The sequence below is a fragment of the Mustela nivalis genome (genome assembly GCF_964662115.1).
Source record: "Mustela nivalis genome assembly, chromosome: 18".
Classification (NCBI taxonomy): Eukaryota; Metazoa; Chordata; class Mammalia; order Carnivora; family Mustelidae; genus Mustela; species Mustela nivalis.
The window spans coordinates 40,439,697-40,456,260 of record NC_139037.1 but is presented as its reverse complement, the minus strand read 5'-3'; the positions used below and the strand labels follow the sequence as shown (position 1 = coordinate 40,456,260).

The following is a 16,564-nucleotide window of genomic DNA, read 5'->3' as shown; positions in this document are numbered from 1 at the left end:
GGACGCGGCACGGGCAGGCGCCCCCAACTGCCGCCAGGGCTTAGGGCCTGGAGCTGGAGGGAAGGGAGCTCGGCCTCTCCCCTTGTGGGGAGCTGCTCTCCACAGCGCAGCCCCCGACACTTTGCCAGGGCCTGCTCGGGTGGCCTCCTTGGCAGGAAACTCCTGGGAGCTAATGCTCTGAAGGGATAAGGGTTGGTGGGCTGTGGCAGGGGCCTCTCTCCTTCTCTCCCCTCACCCACCATTGGAGGGCTGGTCCTGAAATTTCCAGAGGACTTGTTTCTGTCCAAGCCTGAGCAGACCGCCCTCCCCTGGGCACGCCCACAGAGTGGCCCGGCCGGTGCCCACGGTGCCTAAGGGGGAGCGGGGAGACCTGAGCCTACTGGTTTGCCGACTCTGCTGGGCCCCCAGCTCTGATGACCTTGGGACGGAGGGAAAGGGACAGGCACAGATTTGAGATGGCCGAAGGCCGCTGGCCGGCCCCACAGCATCTCCCCTCTGAGCCCAGGGATGCATCTCCGGTCTCGCCCCTGTGGGCAGAAATTGTCACGGGATCGGGTGCTACTCCACACAGGCATCTGTGCCCAAAGCAGGAGGCATCAGGGGTCACGGTGCCTTGGTGTCCCCTCCTCTCCTCCGCCCCAGCCCAGCTCACGCCAGGTCACAGTGGTTGTGCACAAGTTCCCCTGCGTGTCCCGCCATCCCCACCCTCACGGAATCCCGGTCACAGGCTTCCCTGCTGTGCCCAGCTGCGGAGGCCGAGCCAGCCTGTTTCTGGTTACCTTACATGAACCACTAATTGAAGTCTGATGTTCTTGGCCCCCAAACAGTCAGAAATGACAGCTCTGTCTCCAGCAGCTGGGCTTCCAGGGGGGAGCTGCGAGTGGGGCAGGGCAGGCTCCCAGCCCGACCAGGAAGGCTACTTGCTGCTCGCTAGCTCAGGGGCCTGGGCTGGGGGCCGGTTCGGAGCCTCATCAGAGCCTCAGCCCCGGGGCCACGCACACAGGCTCCACATGCATCCGTGCATATCCACAACCGCTGGCGCTGGCAGGCCCGCCCTGGGGAGAGCACCTGTCCCTCCTCCTGGAAGGCCCCACGGAAAACCTGAGTCTCAGTCTGGAGGAGTGGGACCCAGCACTCCTAGGGCTGGTTTCCACTCAAGCTGCCTGGAAGAAACGATACAGCATGGGAAGTGTCAAAGCTTCCTTAAGAGCTTTTTGGTTCTGCCGTTCTTCTAGCGGGGACGGGCCTTGGCGGGGGATGGGGCCTGGGGGAGGCCGGCCGACTGGGGCAGCTTGCCCTGGGTCTGTGCACGTGGGGGTCCGTGGGGCTCCGCAGTCATGCTGGGGGTAACAAGGGGCAGGAACCGGCCAAGCCCAGAGGTATCTGCGAGAGGGGAGGGTCTCCGCAGCCCCAGGGGCCAGGGCCAGCGCCAGCGCTCCTGGATGCAGGGAGGGCTCGCCTGGCCGGCCTGTGGCCATCTGACTGCTGCCGAGGCACGCAGCCCTCCGTCCACGCTGCGGTGCTCTGAGCCCTTCCTCTCCCCACAGGGTGTGGAGCGCATCGATGAGCCTGGCCTGCGGAGCCTGCGTACCACACGGCACCTGGAGCCCGGCATGGTGCTCACCGTGGAGCCGGGCATTTATTTCATCGACCACCTCCTGGATGAGGCCCTGGCCGACCCGGCCCGCGCCTGCTTCTTCAACCGCGAGGTCCTGCAGCGCTTCCGGGGATTCGGCGGGGTGAGTGCCCACAGGCCCCGCATCCCGGCTCCCAGGACACCCGCACGCTGCAGTGCGTCACCCCATGGTCTCGAGACAAGAGCGCTGGTGGGAGGGCGGACACTTCACTTCCCCTCTTGAGAAGGATCCGGCCTGTGCCTTCCCGTGGTCTGTCAATAAGACAGATGCAGATTCTACAACCCGCCCCGCCCACCAGGCAAACAGATGGCCCTGGGGGAGGAGCCTGCTTCTCAGCGGCCTCCCGCGGCAGCCTAGAGGCCAGCCCCTTCCATCCTGGGCAGGACAGGCTGCTCCTCAGAAGGGACGCCTCTAACCAGCGGCTAGTCTGACCCTCTAATCTAGTGTGTGAGGCCAGAGCTCAGAAGGAATGAGAGTGTCTGTTGTTCTTTTTTTTTTTTCCCAGATTTTTTAGATGTGTCTGAGAGTAGGGGCAGAGTCAGAGTAGGGGAGAGAATCTTAAGTAGACTTCCTGTTGAGCGCAGAGCCTGACATAGGGCTCAATCCCAGGGCCCATGAGATCATGACCTGAGCCGACATCCAAGAGTCAGGCACTCAACCCACTGAGCCCCCCAGGCGCCCCTGTGAGTGTCTGTCATTGTGACGCAGGTCCGGATCGAGGAGGATGTCGTGGTGACCGCCAGCGGCATGGAACTGCTGACCTGTGTGCCCCGCACGGTGGAGGAGATTGAAGCGTGCATGGCAGGCAGGGACAAGGCCTTCACTCCCTTCTCTGGCCCCAAGTAGAGCCAGCTGGGAGTGCCCAGTGGGACCAGGGACCCAGCCTGCCACCTGTCTTCACAACTGGCCCTCAAGTGGCGAGAGAGGGGTGCTCAGAAATCCCATGGCTGCGTCCGTGTTTGAGCGTGCGGTTTCCTTGGTGGAGTGGGACTCTTTCTTAATGCTCTGCAAGATCACACTTTGCTGGAATGACGGTGGCTTTTAAAGTGCTAATGGAAAAGAATTCTGCTCTTTAGCAGCAACTAAGATGTGTCTTACTGTCATTTGTATTCTTCTGCTCAGGGAAGATTCATTTCCAGTGTTTTCTCTCAAAAATCAAATGCACAGAGTAGAATCTGCAATAAAAACTTTCCAAAAATGGTCCTTTGTACACAGCTTCCTCTCTGTTCTCGCCTGGCAGCAGAGCCTGGCATGCGCGGACCTAGAAGCTGCTGGGACCCAGGGCTGGCACTACCCTACATGGTGAACCTGTGGAGGAAGAAGCCTTTTCCACGTGGCTACTGCCAGAAAGCTCGATTTCGGAAGGGGGCAGAATTTTTTGTGGCACTTAAGGCACAGTTCTGTAAAACCTGAGACTTGCAGGGATGCCTTGTCCTTGGTGCCCTTTCTATGGGGACATGCTAGCAAAGCTGGCATCCACCCGAACGATATGGCCACCTAGGGCAGCTCCATGGCAGAGGTGAGCCTTCTCATGTCTTCCATGTTTGCTGAGACCTTTTGTCTTCCCTAAGTGTAGCCCCATGGACCGAACTCCACTCAGGCAGGGAGCGTTCTGGGGCCAGCTAAGCCCAGTCCCGGCCGATGACATATGCCTATCCTCACCTCTGCTGGCCCAGTCCCTCATCCCATGGCCCTGCCCAGGCCGGAAGCTGGGAAGCTCTGTGCCAAACCGCTCCGGGCCTGTCTCTCCACAGCGCACTCATCCAGGAGTTTCCGAGCCAAGGTGAAGGGACAGAGATGAAACCCCGACAGGTGGTCAACTCTGTAGCCCAAACTAGGCCTTTTGAGATGTCACGGAAGTGTTGAGTACAAACCAATTCCTTCCTGAGGCTCTAACACAAAAGTGCTTGCAAAGTGACCTCATTAAAATGAGACCACCTCGGTTCCAAATCACCATTTATCTCGTTGACTCCTCAGACTGACCACAGCCATGTTTTTAGGTTTCCTACAGTGCACAGGCAGTCCCTAAGTTATCTGTGACCTTGAGCGGTTGGCAGTGACGGTCTTGAGTGTCAGGAGTCTCCATTCAACAAGGCTTCTCTGCCCCAGCTGCACCTGCAGGGGACACGTTCTGCCATCCGGGGTTTCGCCTGCCCTCACCCCCCTCCAGAGAAACCTGGTTAAAGCAAGGCCGGCACACTAAAGGGACAGTTTCGTTTGTGGGGAGAAACAAAGCCAGCTGCGTCACATCTTTCCCCTTCCTTTCCTTCAGACACCTCATACCAAAACTGCCTCTTTCACATAAGTTTTCTGTGACTGCCAAGCAAGAAGGTCAAACGAGTAAGGGGCAGTTCCCAGTTAACTACATGTTCTTTGTTGCAGAGAGATGCTGGGAGCATAGGTCTGACTGGTCTTGCCAGGGTCAGGGAGTCAGGAACCCCTCCAGTGGTGCAGGGTGCGGGTGGCCGGCAGAGCCCACTCTATCCTGTGTTCTGCACCCCACTCCTCACACCTCCAAACCTCTGCAGAAATGCATACAGCTTCAGAAACACCTCAGAGACCCTTCTAGAAAGCTGAAGAGCACTCAAAAAGCCTTTCTGAAACCCTGGATCTGCATATACATTCACTCTAACTGAGCATCTCCTCCGGGCCAGCGTAGTTTAAACCCACCGCCACTTTCTCCGTCACTGCCAACTGCTCTCTGAGCCTGTGGGTTCCCAAGAGGCTTCGCCTTGAACAAGCACAAATCTCTTCACGGAAAAGTGCCATGAAGGAAAGTAACAGGGCTGGCCTTGTCTTGAAAGTCAGGGGGCTAGCGAGACTAGATAAGGCATCACGACGTGAGCTGTTCGAAGGCGGCATGGAAAGAGCCTGGAAGAGCCCTGCGGTCAAAGCAAAGTAATAGGGGACAGAGGACAGAAGGAAAGCAAGTCCACAGATCAAGGGAACCATGTTACAAGGAGACTGGGTTTCCCTCTGGTTACAGTGCGAAACGAAAGAAGGTTCCAGAGAGCAGGCAGTGGTCCAAGGAGACCAAGTCCGGGCAAGAAGAGATGATGGTTCTGTGCAGTGGGGGAGGGAGGGGAACACATTTCGGGAGTAGAAGGGAAAGGTGGCGGAGCGGGAAGGCCTGGCCAGATGCCCCTTGGCTTCCAAGCCCAGTTCTGCACCCCGGGCCCTCCGGGCACCGCTGCAGAGCTTCCAGGCCTAGAGCTGCGGGAGGAATGCATGGGGCAGTAGGAGATGACCTGGGGCTGGCAGTCTCCTCTGAGTACGTGCACGGTGCCCATAGGCTCTAGATACTCCCCGGCAGTGACCAAGAAGGTCCGAAAGTGCTTTTGCTGAAATAAGAGTTGTCACCTTCACAAACTGTCTCTACAGAAAATTTCCCAAGACAAACTGTTTATGGGCTTCCAAATTACACCTACTTTGTAAAAACAAAATAGGACGTACTACTCACAGAAATAATTACTGCACTACAATTGCCATTTAGATGCAGTAGGTAGAAACCTATTTCCCAAGACATGAAAATGGCTGAAGGATCACAGAAGAGTCTCTAAATGACATCTTCCCTTGAAACACTCAAATCAGCATGGATTCAGTATTGACTCGTTCATTTGTAGAGACACTCTACAGCACCACGTAAATGAAGATGAGGTACACGCTATAAATTGTGCTGCTAGGGGAAAGGCCTTACTTCGACATTACCATCTACTTCAAAGCCTCAAGCACTCATTTCTCCTGCCACTGTGTGAATGCAGACCACACACCGAGACATGACGCATCCGAGCCGGCGTGCCAGCCACTGCCTTCTCTACCCTAGTCCAGGCTTCCGAGTTAGAGACCACCAGACAAAGAACAGCCCTGAAGAGGCACTCTATATTCGGAGGAAATGATGTTCCTATTCAATCAGGGAAATCTAGGCTTGGACAAAAGCCCCTCTTGCTCCCTGCCCACCCCCTCACCCCCCCTCCACCCGTCAGTGACCTTCACCCCTGCCCTGGGCTGGGAGCAGGAAAGACGGCTGAGCCTGCCTGCTCTTCAGAGCTCCTGGACATCTGGACTACTTCCTCGGTGTATATGAACAGAAAGAAACCCACAAGAAAATAGTCATTATTCCAAAGTTTTTTTATTTCAAATTCATTAAAAGAAATAAAATTATATTTAAAAAAATAGAGTAATCTCACAAACTGAGGAAGGCCAGGAACACAAAGAACAAGGTAAAGGACTTTTACCTGAGAGGCAACTCTAACAGCTATAGAATGGACTTTCTCCTCCCTACCTTCTGTCAAACAGAAAATTGCTTCCTATTCTAAGGCATCGAAAAGCACTCTGAGTGCTAACTGGGCTGTTCGGGTACAAAGTTTCAAGCCCTCTAATGGGGACTGAGAAACATCAAAAGCTGATTTAATACCAAATATTAAACTGCACATACTACTTTTTTATGTAAATTTCAGGATTTCACACTCGTGACCTAAATTTCAAACACCTGGTCATAAAAAATTGCTATCTTACTACGTCTTGGTAAGAATGTCCAAAGTATCCTAGCTCACATTCCAGTCACTGCAAGGGGCCAGACAGTGGAAGAGTTGCTCTGATCTCACCTCCTGCTGCCAATACCACCCAGAAAGCACCCATCTCGGATGACGCAGATGCAGTTAGACATTTACACTAAAGCCTAATTCCTAAATCAAGGGACCTGCCAGCAAAGGCAGATCAAATCCTAAAGGTTCACATGTAACCTACAGAAGTTACAAAAGTCAACTTATAATTCCCAAAGCTCTAAAACTACCCATTCCCCATACTTGGTTTCCCTCAATTTGATACTGAGAAATCTATCAAACTGCAAACTTTCATTCCCAAACACTTCAGTAAGACAATGGTTAACATTTTTGTTCTATGCATACATGATGGCTTGTGCTAAAGTTCTGGTTTGCATAGGTAACAGGAAAGCGTGAATCAGTTTTTCCTAAAGTTTCAATCTGTTCGGATTTGAAATTTCGAGTGCACACCACTGATGATTTCCCTAATGCTCCTTTTCCAAGATGGGTAAGTCAATTCGTATAATTGGTAACCATAAATTCCACAGGGACATCAATTTCTGAAAGACTTTTTTTTTTTTTTTTTAAATAAACAAGAGGTAACAATGTCTGTTAATACCTTTACAGGTACTTAAAGATTCAAGTGGCCTAACTGCACCTCTACTTAGGTTAATTATATAATATCAGTCGGCTATTAAAGATTCAGTAGAATTCTATGGGTTACCTCCTAGTCAAAACATCTATTGACTGAGAAGCAGACTGATACTCCAGCCAGAGTAAACTGGTGTTGGACCCTAACAGAAACCTCAATCCTGTCTTCTGGCCCTCCGGGGAGCTAACCCTCCCGGGACAGTGGCTCTCATGAACAACACTGGGTTCCAGTCACATGTGGAAGAGGCTCATGGCCTTAATAATGGCTTTACTGAGTTGCAGGTCACAATGGTATTTCCACTGGCCCAAAAGAGCAAAGACAGCAGTCTTGCACCAACCCAAGGGGACAACTTCTAGGTCCTAGTAAGAAACAATATGGCCAAAAATTAAGTGACCATGTCCAAATAAGATACCTGGTAACACAAACTTTTTAATCAGATGTGACTCTTGTCTCTTGTCACCAGCCCAGACACATACACACAGCAATACACAAAAGTCAACAAATCTGAGCTAGGATTGTGCTTTTAAAAAAAAAAAAAAGAAAAAGAAAAGAAAAGAAAGAAATCAACAAAGACAATCAAAACCACCGACACTGACATAAACCAGACCTGCGCATCCCCGACTTCAGCGACGGCCATTTTTTAGTCTCAACAAAAATGTCAATATCCTGAGTTTTACCAGCATTTTCTTTCTAAAATAATTTATGGGACACAAAAGCATACAAATGAACAAACAGAAGCAGTGGTACAAAAAGTCTACAAGAGCCCACTAACTAGAAAAAGAAACATCACAAAAACAATATAAAAAGATGTATTTAAGTGAAATAAATTAAAGGTTAAACCTTACACTTTCAAGTTTTCTTAGACTACTATTTTGGGAGACGGCATAGAGTTGATGACATATTTTTCTAATAATCACTTCGTTAGGATCAAATGCCAAATGATCCTTCATAAGAAATTTATGCCTTTAAAAATCATGGCCCCATTTCAGATATTTAGACACAGGAGAAACTACCTAAATCCCAATCTGTAAACTGTTAAGGCATTTGTTTACTAACTTGACTCTCAAAATGGTATTTTAAAAATATTTACTTATTTGACCACCATCTACGAAATAAAAATTACGATATACAACTCTTGGGGGTTTTTTCTTGTTAGAAAATAAAATAATGCCGATCCAATAACCCAAAGGTATCCCAAAAGGATAATTCTAATATGCTTTACTGTTATTTTTAAGAAACCTATTTGCCTAATTATTTGTATTTTTAAGCCAACTGGCTGAATGCTGCCTTTAAAACGCAACGGAATTTACTTAACCTGGCACCAATACTCAAAAACTTACACTTGTTGGGGGAAAAGAGTACTAATTAGGCTAAAACAAGGTTTATGTTATACATAAAATCACTCCAAATTACAAAGTGATTGATTTCTATAGCCCTAAGGATTTTTAATACATAATTTAGAAAAACAAATCACAAAACAATCAACATAGATGGCATTCAACTTTCCTTAGTCTAATTAATCATCTCCAATAAAACCAAGACCCTTCTGCAGGACCTGCCAGTTCCCCCTTCCTTTTATCAACCTACAAAAGAAGCATTTCTTGGGAAGTGAGCATTTATTAAGAACATCAAGGTCCAGGGGTGCGTTTTTTGTTTTTTTACCATATACCTTAAAAATGTGTTTTCTCCACACAAAAAAATCCCTATCATTTAAAACTAGATAATTCAAATTACATGGCTAACATTTTTAAGCTAATCAACCCTTCAGTGCTGATCCTGGAAACAACCTTCAGTGGATCTTTGAATAATGGAACGAGACAGTGTTCGGCCATTGATATGAATGGTGTAGGCAGTCACACCTTTAACGTTCAAGCCACGAGTCGTGAAGTTTCGAAGAGGTGAGGTCTACTGGCCTGCATTATCGGAAGCTGTTGTATTTTCAGTGCTAGTGGGTTGCACGTTATCTGCAAGGTTGTGTGCGTGCTCAAGAAACAAATCTTTCAGTACGCTTAATTCCTTAGTCAGCAATTTAATTTTTGCTTCCAACCGTTCATTCTCTTCTTTGAGCTGATTCACTCTCTGCAGTGTATCCTGTGCTTTCTGCTTGCTTTTCAACCGGCTCTTTTTCACAGCCATGTTGTTCCTCTCTCTGCGCTGACGATACTCATCGCTGTTGCGATCCATGGGCGAACTCTTTTTGCTTTGCTTGCTTGGAGGCACGGCTTTGCCTCCTCCCCCCGGGCCAGCAGGCACCAGCTGAGGAACCTGCTGTAAGCCGCTGGCATGAGCCTGAGTGTGAATAACACTTATCCCCGGAGAGCTGTTCTGCTGGGCTATCTTGCTCATTTGGGCTCGCTCTCTTGTGGACACAGAACAGGCAGAAATGAGAGCAAAGTGATCAATGGTTTCCACACTAAGCTGCCAAGAAATCTTCACATGTACCTAGTTAAAAAATAAATTGCATTAAAATGTTTGAAATGACAAGATCAAATGAGATTAAACTTGCATGTACCTAACAGTAGGCCAACATTAATTGATTATGCTGAGAAAAGTATGCAGAAACTGCCAACTGTTCCAATGTTTCAGAAATCTAAATCATTTAATTTAGAAAGGTAAGTAAGTACAGGAGCACCAGAAGGCCAAATTCAGCCCACCTGAATCCCCGAGGGTACTGCCCATCTGTGATTATTATCAAAAATGGAAGGAAAAACAAAAGAATACCACTAATTAGGTAGCACAGATGAACTAATAGCACTTGGCAATCTGCCAGAGAGAAATTTGAGATGTTTAGGTAAAACACAGAAAACCTGAGTTCAATTAGGATAGAAGAGACACCTGCAAAGAAAGGGGGACAAAGTTTCAATTATTGGCTCACATCAAAACAGAATCCCACGGCACCGTGCCCGACCTCCACAACCTGCCAGGATGACTGCATGCTCTGACACCAATATGCAGAGACTGAGTCACCAAGAACTTGACTTTTCTCCCGGAGTACATCTTTATGGAGTATTACGAAAAGACTTTTTTTTTTTGCTGGGGAGGGTGGGAGGGGTCTTGGTTTTTTGTTTCATTTTTAATGACCTCACAGATCGTAGTTTACACCGATTTCCCAAGTTAGCTTCTTGGTTCAGAGATCCAGAAGCTCTGGGACCTCCAGTGTGCTGCCCCATCCCACCATGCTGCTTCTAAAAGCCCTAATGATGCACCCCAAGGAGACCAAGTATGGGGCTGAAGCTCGGCAGAGAGCCTGAGCCGGCACCCACTGAACACAGCAGACACAGTGGAGGGAACACCAACTCTCCCAGGTTCCTGTGCTGCTGCTCCTAGGAATGAAGCCACAGTTTCAGAGACTAGTCATACTTGGATCACCATCAATCCAACTAGGTCACTACAACAGCCTCAAGATGTGTCAAAAGCAGACCTACACGAGCCCATACAGGATCATGAGGCCACTTAAAGACAAACTGACTCAGCAGATGAGCCATGCCTACCAAGAAATCAGGACTCTTGGAAATTTAGACAGCAGTGTTACGAACCATAGAACTATCCTGCTCTCTTTTCACAAAACTGCGAAACCTACATCAGTGGAAAAAACCTGGAGCCGGAATTATGAAATGCCTCAAATGAGTACATCTCACAGTTCTTAGGAAAAAGCTCAGTTAGTAAACACCAGTAGCTTCACCCAAACCTTTAGCCAGGTGCTTTTTGTATAAACAATCTTCACTGGTCTGCTTTTAAAAATCTTTCCTTTTAAAGTCCATATTATCATTATTTTCAATTGTTTTCAAAGCCACGCATGCAGCCCTGAGTTAGTGGGTCACCTGTTCTCACTCCAAACTAAGGCAAAAGAGATAGCTTCCTTCCAAACCACAGATGGATATCTACTCCAAGTCTATCTTCAATAATAGACATTTCAGGGGCGCCTGGGTAGCTCAGTGGGTTAAAGCCACAGCCTTCGGCTCAGGTCATGATCTCAGGGTCCTGGGATCGAGCCCCGCATCGGGCTCTCTGCTCAGCAGGGAACCTGCTTCCTCCTCTCTCTCTGCCTGCTTCTCTGCCTACTTGTGATCTCTGTCAAATAAATAAATAAAAAAAATAAACATTTCACAATTTTCCTGGATAATTTATGATGTTGCCTATTTTTCCTTCCAGTTGAACAGTGGCAATTCAGTATTAATCTGGGCCACCTTACCACTGTTAGTGGCCATCTACATTATTGCTTATTTATTTGGTGTAAAGTGAACATAAGAATTTTAGGTGACTTTTAAAACTTCTTTAATACTTCTCCTGGGATTGTCTCAACTATCATGATCATGGTCATCTTATTTAACTTTTTTATTTTTCATACACCAATTATGTTTTTAATCTTTAAAGCTAATCTCTAGGGGCGTCTGGGTGGCTCAGTGGGTTAAAGCCTCTGCCTTCAGCTCAGGTCATGATCTCAGGGTCCTGGGATCGAGTCCCGCATCGGGCTCTCTGCTCAGCAGGGAGCATGCTTCCTCCTCTCTCTCTCTCTCTCTCTGCCTGCCTTTCTGCCTACTTGTGATCTCTGTCTGTCAAATAAATAAAATCTTTTTTAAAAATAAATAAATAAATAAAAATAAAGCTAATCTCTACAGACAGCTCAAAGATAACAATGATCCAAAAAACACAGAGCAGGAACCAGGTCAATTTTTGTTTTGGCTCTGGCTCCCACAGTTTTGCTCTGGACCTATCATTCCCCTCTTTGGGCCTCAATTGCTCCAACTGCAAATACGGGACAGAGAATGTTAAGATGTCTTCTGCCTCTGAAAATATGCCACGAACTTCAGTCACTATAAAAGAGCCTTTATGCCCGGCTTTTTATTCCCAAGTCACTAAAAGCTTTTAATACAGGCTCCAAATTCAGTGATATTCATGCCCATTTTTGTACCCAAAGATACGGGAATGGGGAAGAGCTATTTTACCTCAGCCTGACTCCTCTTGCTAGGGTACTAGGCTGAACAGTTTAGCAGGTGTGAGGGAGAGAGGGGGGCTTTGAAAATGTGCCCTTTGCTTGAAAAACAAAGAGTAACTATCAAACTGGTAATAATATAAGCAAGGAAAGTTGGAAACAATAAAAAGAACTCAAAAATGATTTTTTTTAAGTTCCTCAACCAAAGCCAACAAAATAAGTTTTAAGTGAAAAATATCCATTAAGGAAAGTAAACCAAGTAAAGGGGATCAAAGGGCCAAGTGATCCAAGAAAGTTAACTCCAGATTATCAATTCTGTTTTTACACAAGCCAAATAGCTACCTTCAAAGTTACACATTTCACAGTTTCCACTATCACTTATGCTTTTGTTCCTTCCACAAACATTTACTGAGCAGCTACAATGGGGGAAAAAATGAGTTTATTTCAAATCTGGATATTCAATCATAAACAAAAGTCTGGCTCCTTTGTGGACAAACACTATTCCAAAGTTCATTCTACAGGAAGTAGGGTGGTGCCTCGTTTCCTAGCATGTGAATCATTCAAGCAGGGAGCAGAAGACAAACTGAAGATCAGTAGTTCTCAAAGTGTGGTCCCTGGACCAGCAGCAGCAGCATTTGGGAATTTGTCAGAAATGCAGATTCTCAAAAAAAAAACAAAAAACAAAAAACCAACAACAACAAAAAGAAATGCAGATTCTCAGGCTGCCCCCCTAACCCCCACATAAGAATCCAGAGCTCAGTAAAAAAAAAATAAATAAATAAAAAAAGATTAAAAAATTAAAACAAAAACAAAAACAAACAAAAAAAAAAGAATCAAGAGCTCTAGGAATAGGGCTGAGCAATCTTGTTTTAAAGGGCTCTCCACACAATTCCGTTGACACTGAGGTCTGAGAGCCAATGCTGCAGATTAACAATGGATCTTTAGAAAGACGGTCCATTGGGCAAATTTTTTTAAAATTCAGATTTCTTAATTCAAGTAATGTTTATTCAAATCAGTAACACACTGAAAACTCAGAAAGGTTAGAATGTAAAACAAATTTCTCTCACGTTTCATTTAGGAAAGCAAACTTGTCAAGACTTTCCTTAATCCTCCTGTCATTTCTTTTTTGATGTTATGGACAACCAGATATTCCTCCCCATGCTCCCCAAAATAAATTCTCAACTCAAAATTTCCTCATGAGCATCTATACTCCAAAATATTCACAGATGTTTCTCCCTTACTCCCAATCTGTACAATCATCGGTATCTGACAATTCTACCCATCCACCTTCCAAAAGAACTTCCAAGCACCATCCCTCTCTGTCCTAACACCACAGAATTACCTCAGGCTGACATCATCTCCCAGGGGCACTCATCCCCTCTGGTTTAGCAGTGCACCCTCCAACCATCGTCTCCAGAGCAACTGAGCACTCAGACCTGCTCCGGGGTCCAGCATCAAATTGAAGGTATTCACTCCCCGCCCAGCCCTTGCTCCTTATGCTTCTTCACACCGTGGTAATACCGAACAACTACCGATCCCTAAATGGTCACGCTTTCTTTTTTCTTTGTGTGGCTGTCCAATCTGTTCCCCTAGTTTCTCTGTCAGTGCCAGCTCTATAGTGTGGCTCCCTGCAGACCAAGCTAGAGGCAGGACTCTGTCTTCATATCCATATGCCCAGCACCTAGTGGAGGGCCAGCCACAGAGTGGTGGGTGCTGGAGAAATACCTGTCCAATACTGGCTCAGAGCTGAAGAGAAAACATTTATTTTTATAAATGTCCTATATAAAAATGAGATTCTCCAGCACTGAAATCTCTTAAAACAACCACAATTAAATCAAGAGTGTTAGTAAGATCGTAGTCTTCCTACCCTCGGTTCTCGGTCTTTCTTAAAGGTGGACAGGAAAATAAGAATACAAGTCCACTTGCTACTTCGAGTGCCCGGTCTACACAATGAACATTTCTTGTCTGGTCTTTGCTTCATCTAAGAACCTTTATTTTCTATTTTGCCAGTTATGTGTTCCAATAAATAATCTCAAGTTCTTAGGTACATGTTGCCAAGGTCTGACAACTCTGTACTTAACGGGATGTCAAGGTAAGCAAAGTCAATACATACCCAAATGAGCAGGATTTCTATTTAGCTGCCACTGCTTGCTTTATGACCCAACACCGGGCTCCATGAAGGAGGGTACATCCCTTCAGGAAGTACATGAATGATCCACTAGAGTATGGAGAAAAGGTACGTTCATTTGTCTTTTTTAACATCATCTTTTTAATCTACTTTTGGTAGGATTTACAACATACAAAAAAAAAACAGTACACACAGTGTTTATAAATATACCTCTAACAGGAAATCTTACTCAAATAAAAAAATTCTTTAACCCATAGGGCTGGAAAGCCAGAAAGGTAGGAGACCAATGAACCTACAAGAACCCCGTGGAAACACTCGCTCACAAGAATATACAACAGACCCGGAACTGCAGCTACCCACGTTTACCATTACTGTGATCAGGTGAGGCAATCCTAGACCAAAAGACCAAATTCACTCCCCTGAGGTCCTATTTGTCTTCACCAGGGACTCACCAGGTGCTGTTTAAATCCCTACAGGTGAAACCACCTCTCCAAAATTAGACAACTGCTGACGGTCATGATGTGCTCTGGAGAATTTAACGGATACTTTGAAAATATGAAATCGTGTTTCCTCCTGTTTTTCAGGCAGGTATTAAAAACGACTGAATCAGACGAGTGCACCCACCAGAAGCAGGAATCAAGAAATCGAAAAATCCTTCAGCTCACTGGCATCCTGTAATTACTCAGCCTTATTTATAGGAAGCTTTTTCAGAAACAGAGAATCCGCTTTAAGAACAGCTCTTCCCCAATACTGATCAAGTGGTAATCGCTGACCAGATTTTTTTTTAAAGATTTTATTTATTTATTTGACAGAGAAAGATCACAAGTAGACAGAGAGGCAGGCAGAGAGAGAGAGGGAAGCAGGCTCCCCGCTGAGCAGAGAGCCCGATGTGGGACTCGATCCCAGGACCCTGAGATCATGACCTGAGCCGAAGGCAGCGGCTTAACCCACTGAGCCACCCAGGCGCCCCCGCTGACCAGATTTTTAAACTTTCCAGGATCAGGAACTTTTAAGATGCAGAATTCCTTAGTGGAGCGAGCCCTTACAGTATTTTCTTTCCAAAATTTATCTGGGAGTCGCGTTATCCTATCTGAATTTAAGGGCAAACTCTTTCACGTAAGGATTCGCGGAGTATAGGCTCGGGGAGAAAACTACCAATTTTTGGTGTAACCCACTCACCTGAAAACCCTTCTGAAACCGACACGTCCTAAGGTGCCCGATCACAACACAAGTCTCAAACACAAGGCCAACGGAACGACTAAACCTTCCGAAGGATTAAAAACATACAAGCTCCCGCGGGAGGACCGAAGACCCTTCCCCCTCAAACATGCATTTCCATCCTCTTCACCTGGACACCTCTGCTAGCGGTCTTCTAGCCTGTGTTCGCTGCGACCGGCTCACGAAGCGCCTCGCTTCTGGCCCGTCTCTTTTCCCGGTCCACTGGCCGCACGTTCGTCTAACCTCGTTGGGCAGTGAAGTGCAGGACATTCGCATTACAGCTCCTCAAGCGAGCGCGGGATTAGTTCTGGAAAGTCACGGACTTCACCATGAACTGCTCTCCTTGCCCACTTGGACGCTCTACGAACTTCGGAACCGAAGGGTCGCCTGCCCGCACCGAGCGGTCTTGGAGGGGCGGGCAAGACCCGATGTGGCACTACAGTGAGGGACGGTCCACCTCCCGCTGCTCTGGGGAACACCCCGTATCCCCGGGGGCCAATAACGCGCCTGGCCTGTCACCACTGCCCGTTTCTCCAACAGACACCGGGTTCCAGAGGGGGCACACCTCGTCCCCCGCCCCGCCCCACCCCGTCCCGTCGCAGGCCGGCGGCGAGGGGCTCCCGGGGGGGAGCGCGGGGGTCGGTGGGTGGCGCCGCGGCGCTGGGCCGCGGCCAGGGATGAGCTCAGCGGCCCCGCCGGGTGTTGCCGGCAGGTTGCATCAGACGCCGCGCGGGGCCGCCGCCCGCGCCGCGGGCCGCGCGGGGCCTTCCCGGCCAGCCGGCCGCCTCAGGCCCGGCCGGCACCTAAGCGAGCGGCCGGCTCCGCCGCGGCCTCCTCCTCTTCCCTCAGCCCGCCCGCCCGCGGCCTCCTTACCTGCGCCTCCAGCCCGCCCGCCCCCAGGCGGCCTCCACTCCGAGCGGCCCCGCGCGGCGCGGCCCGACGAACCCAGGCCTCGCAGCCCGCGAGTCACCGAGGTGGAGCGACGGTTACGAAACCGGCAGCCTCCGCCCGTTCCGCCGCCGCCGCTGCCACCGGCTTCCCCTCCTCGCTGGGGTCGCGCGCGCCGCCGCCGCCGCCGCCGCCACGACCAATTGGAGCGCCGGCCTGCGGGCGACGCTCCCGCCCCTCGCGACGGGCGGCGCCGCCAGCCAATCGCGAGCGGCCTGGCTGCGGGAGGCGGGCACGTGGCGGAGGCGTTGGCCACGGCGCGGCAAGGCGCGGCGGGGCGGACGGGTGTGGCGGGAGTTGGCGGCTGCTCCTGGCGCCGCCCGCATCCTCCGCGGTTCGCGCGGGGCGGCGGACCCAAGCTGTGGGCGACCGACGGCGAGGAGGGCCGGGTGAGAGCTGGAGGCGTTGGGGAGCTGAGGCCTTGCGAACGCAGCACCTGTCTTTGGGAGGCCCAACTTCCTGCGGTGGTTTTTTGAATCCCCGAAGTCCGTCTGTGTTTTGCCGCGT

The 16,564-nt window shown here is 49.0% G+C and overlaps 2 protein-coding genes across 4 annotated transcripts in view; one reads left to right on the top strand and one right to left on the bottom strand.

The window, feature by feature from the left end:
* PEPD (peptidase D) overlaps positions 1 to 2,837 on the top strand; it is a 108,644-nt gene extending 105,807 nt beyond the window's left edge. Inside the window, exons 14-15 of the mRNA XM_082708633.1 lie at positions 1,548 to 1,739; positions 2,346 to 2,837. Coding sequence (XP_082564759.1) covers positions 1,548 to 1,739; positions 2,346 to 2,483 — 330 coding nt within the window. The 3' untranslated portion in view covers positions 2,484 to 2,837. The remainder of the gene's footprint in view (positions 1 to 1,547; positions 1,740 to 2,345) is intronic.
* A 2,908-nt stretch (positions 2,838 to 5,745) lies between these two features.
* Positions 5,746 to 16,196, bottom strand: CEBPG (CCAAT enhancer binding protein gamma). 3 transcript variants are annotated; one of them, XM_082708652.1, is made up of 2 exons: positions 15,983 to 16,196; positions 5,746 to 9,272 (listed from the first exon to the last, which is right to left on the bottom strand). In XM_082708652.1, the coding sequence occupies exon 2, from the start codon at positions 9,174 to 9,176 to the stop codon at positions 8,736 to 8,738; it is 441 nt and encodes a 146-aa protein (XP_082564778.1). In that variant the 5' UTR covers positions 9,177 to 9,272; positions 15,983 to 16,196; the 3' UTR covers positions 5,746 to 8,735. The 3 variants fall into 3 exon arrangements, with proteins under 3 accessions (XP_082564778.1, XP_082564779.1, XP_082564780.1); XM_082708653.1 differs by lacking the exon at positions 15,983 to 16,196 and adding an exon at positions 15,240 to 15,800; XM_082708654.1 differs by lacking the exon at positions 15,983 to 16,196 and adding an exon at positions 15,071 to 15,206.
* Positions 16,197 to 16,564: the final 368 nt, after the last annotated feature.

What these genes read in the sequence shown, in the direction of transcription:
- CEBPG (XM_082708652.1), bottom strand. Translation starts at nt 9,176, where the DNA reads ATGAGCAAGATAGCCCAGCAGAACAGCTCTCCGGGGATAAGTGTTATT.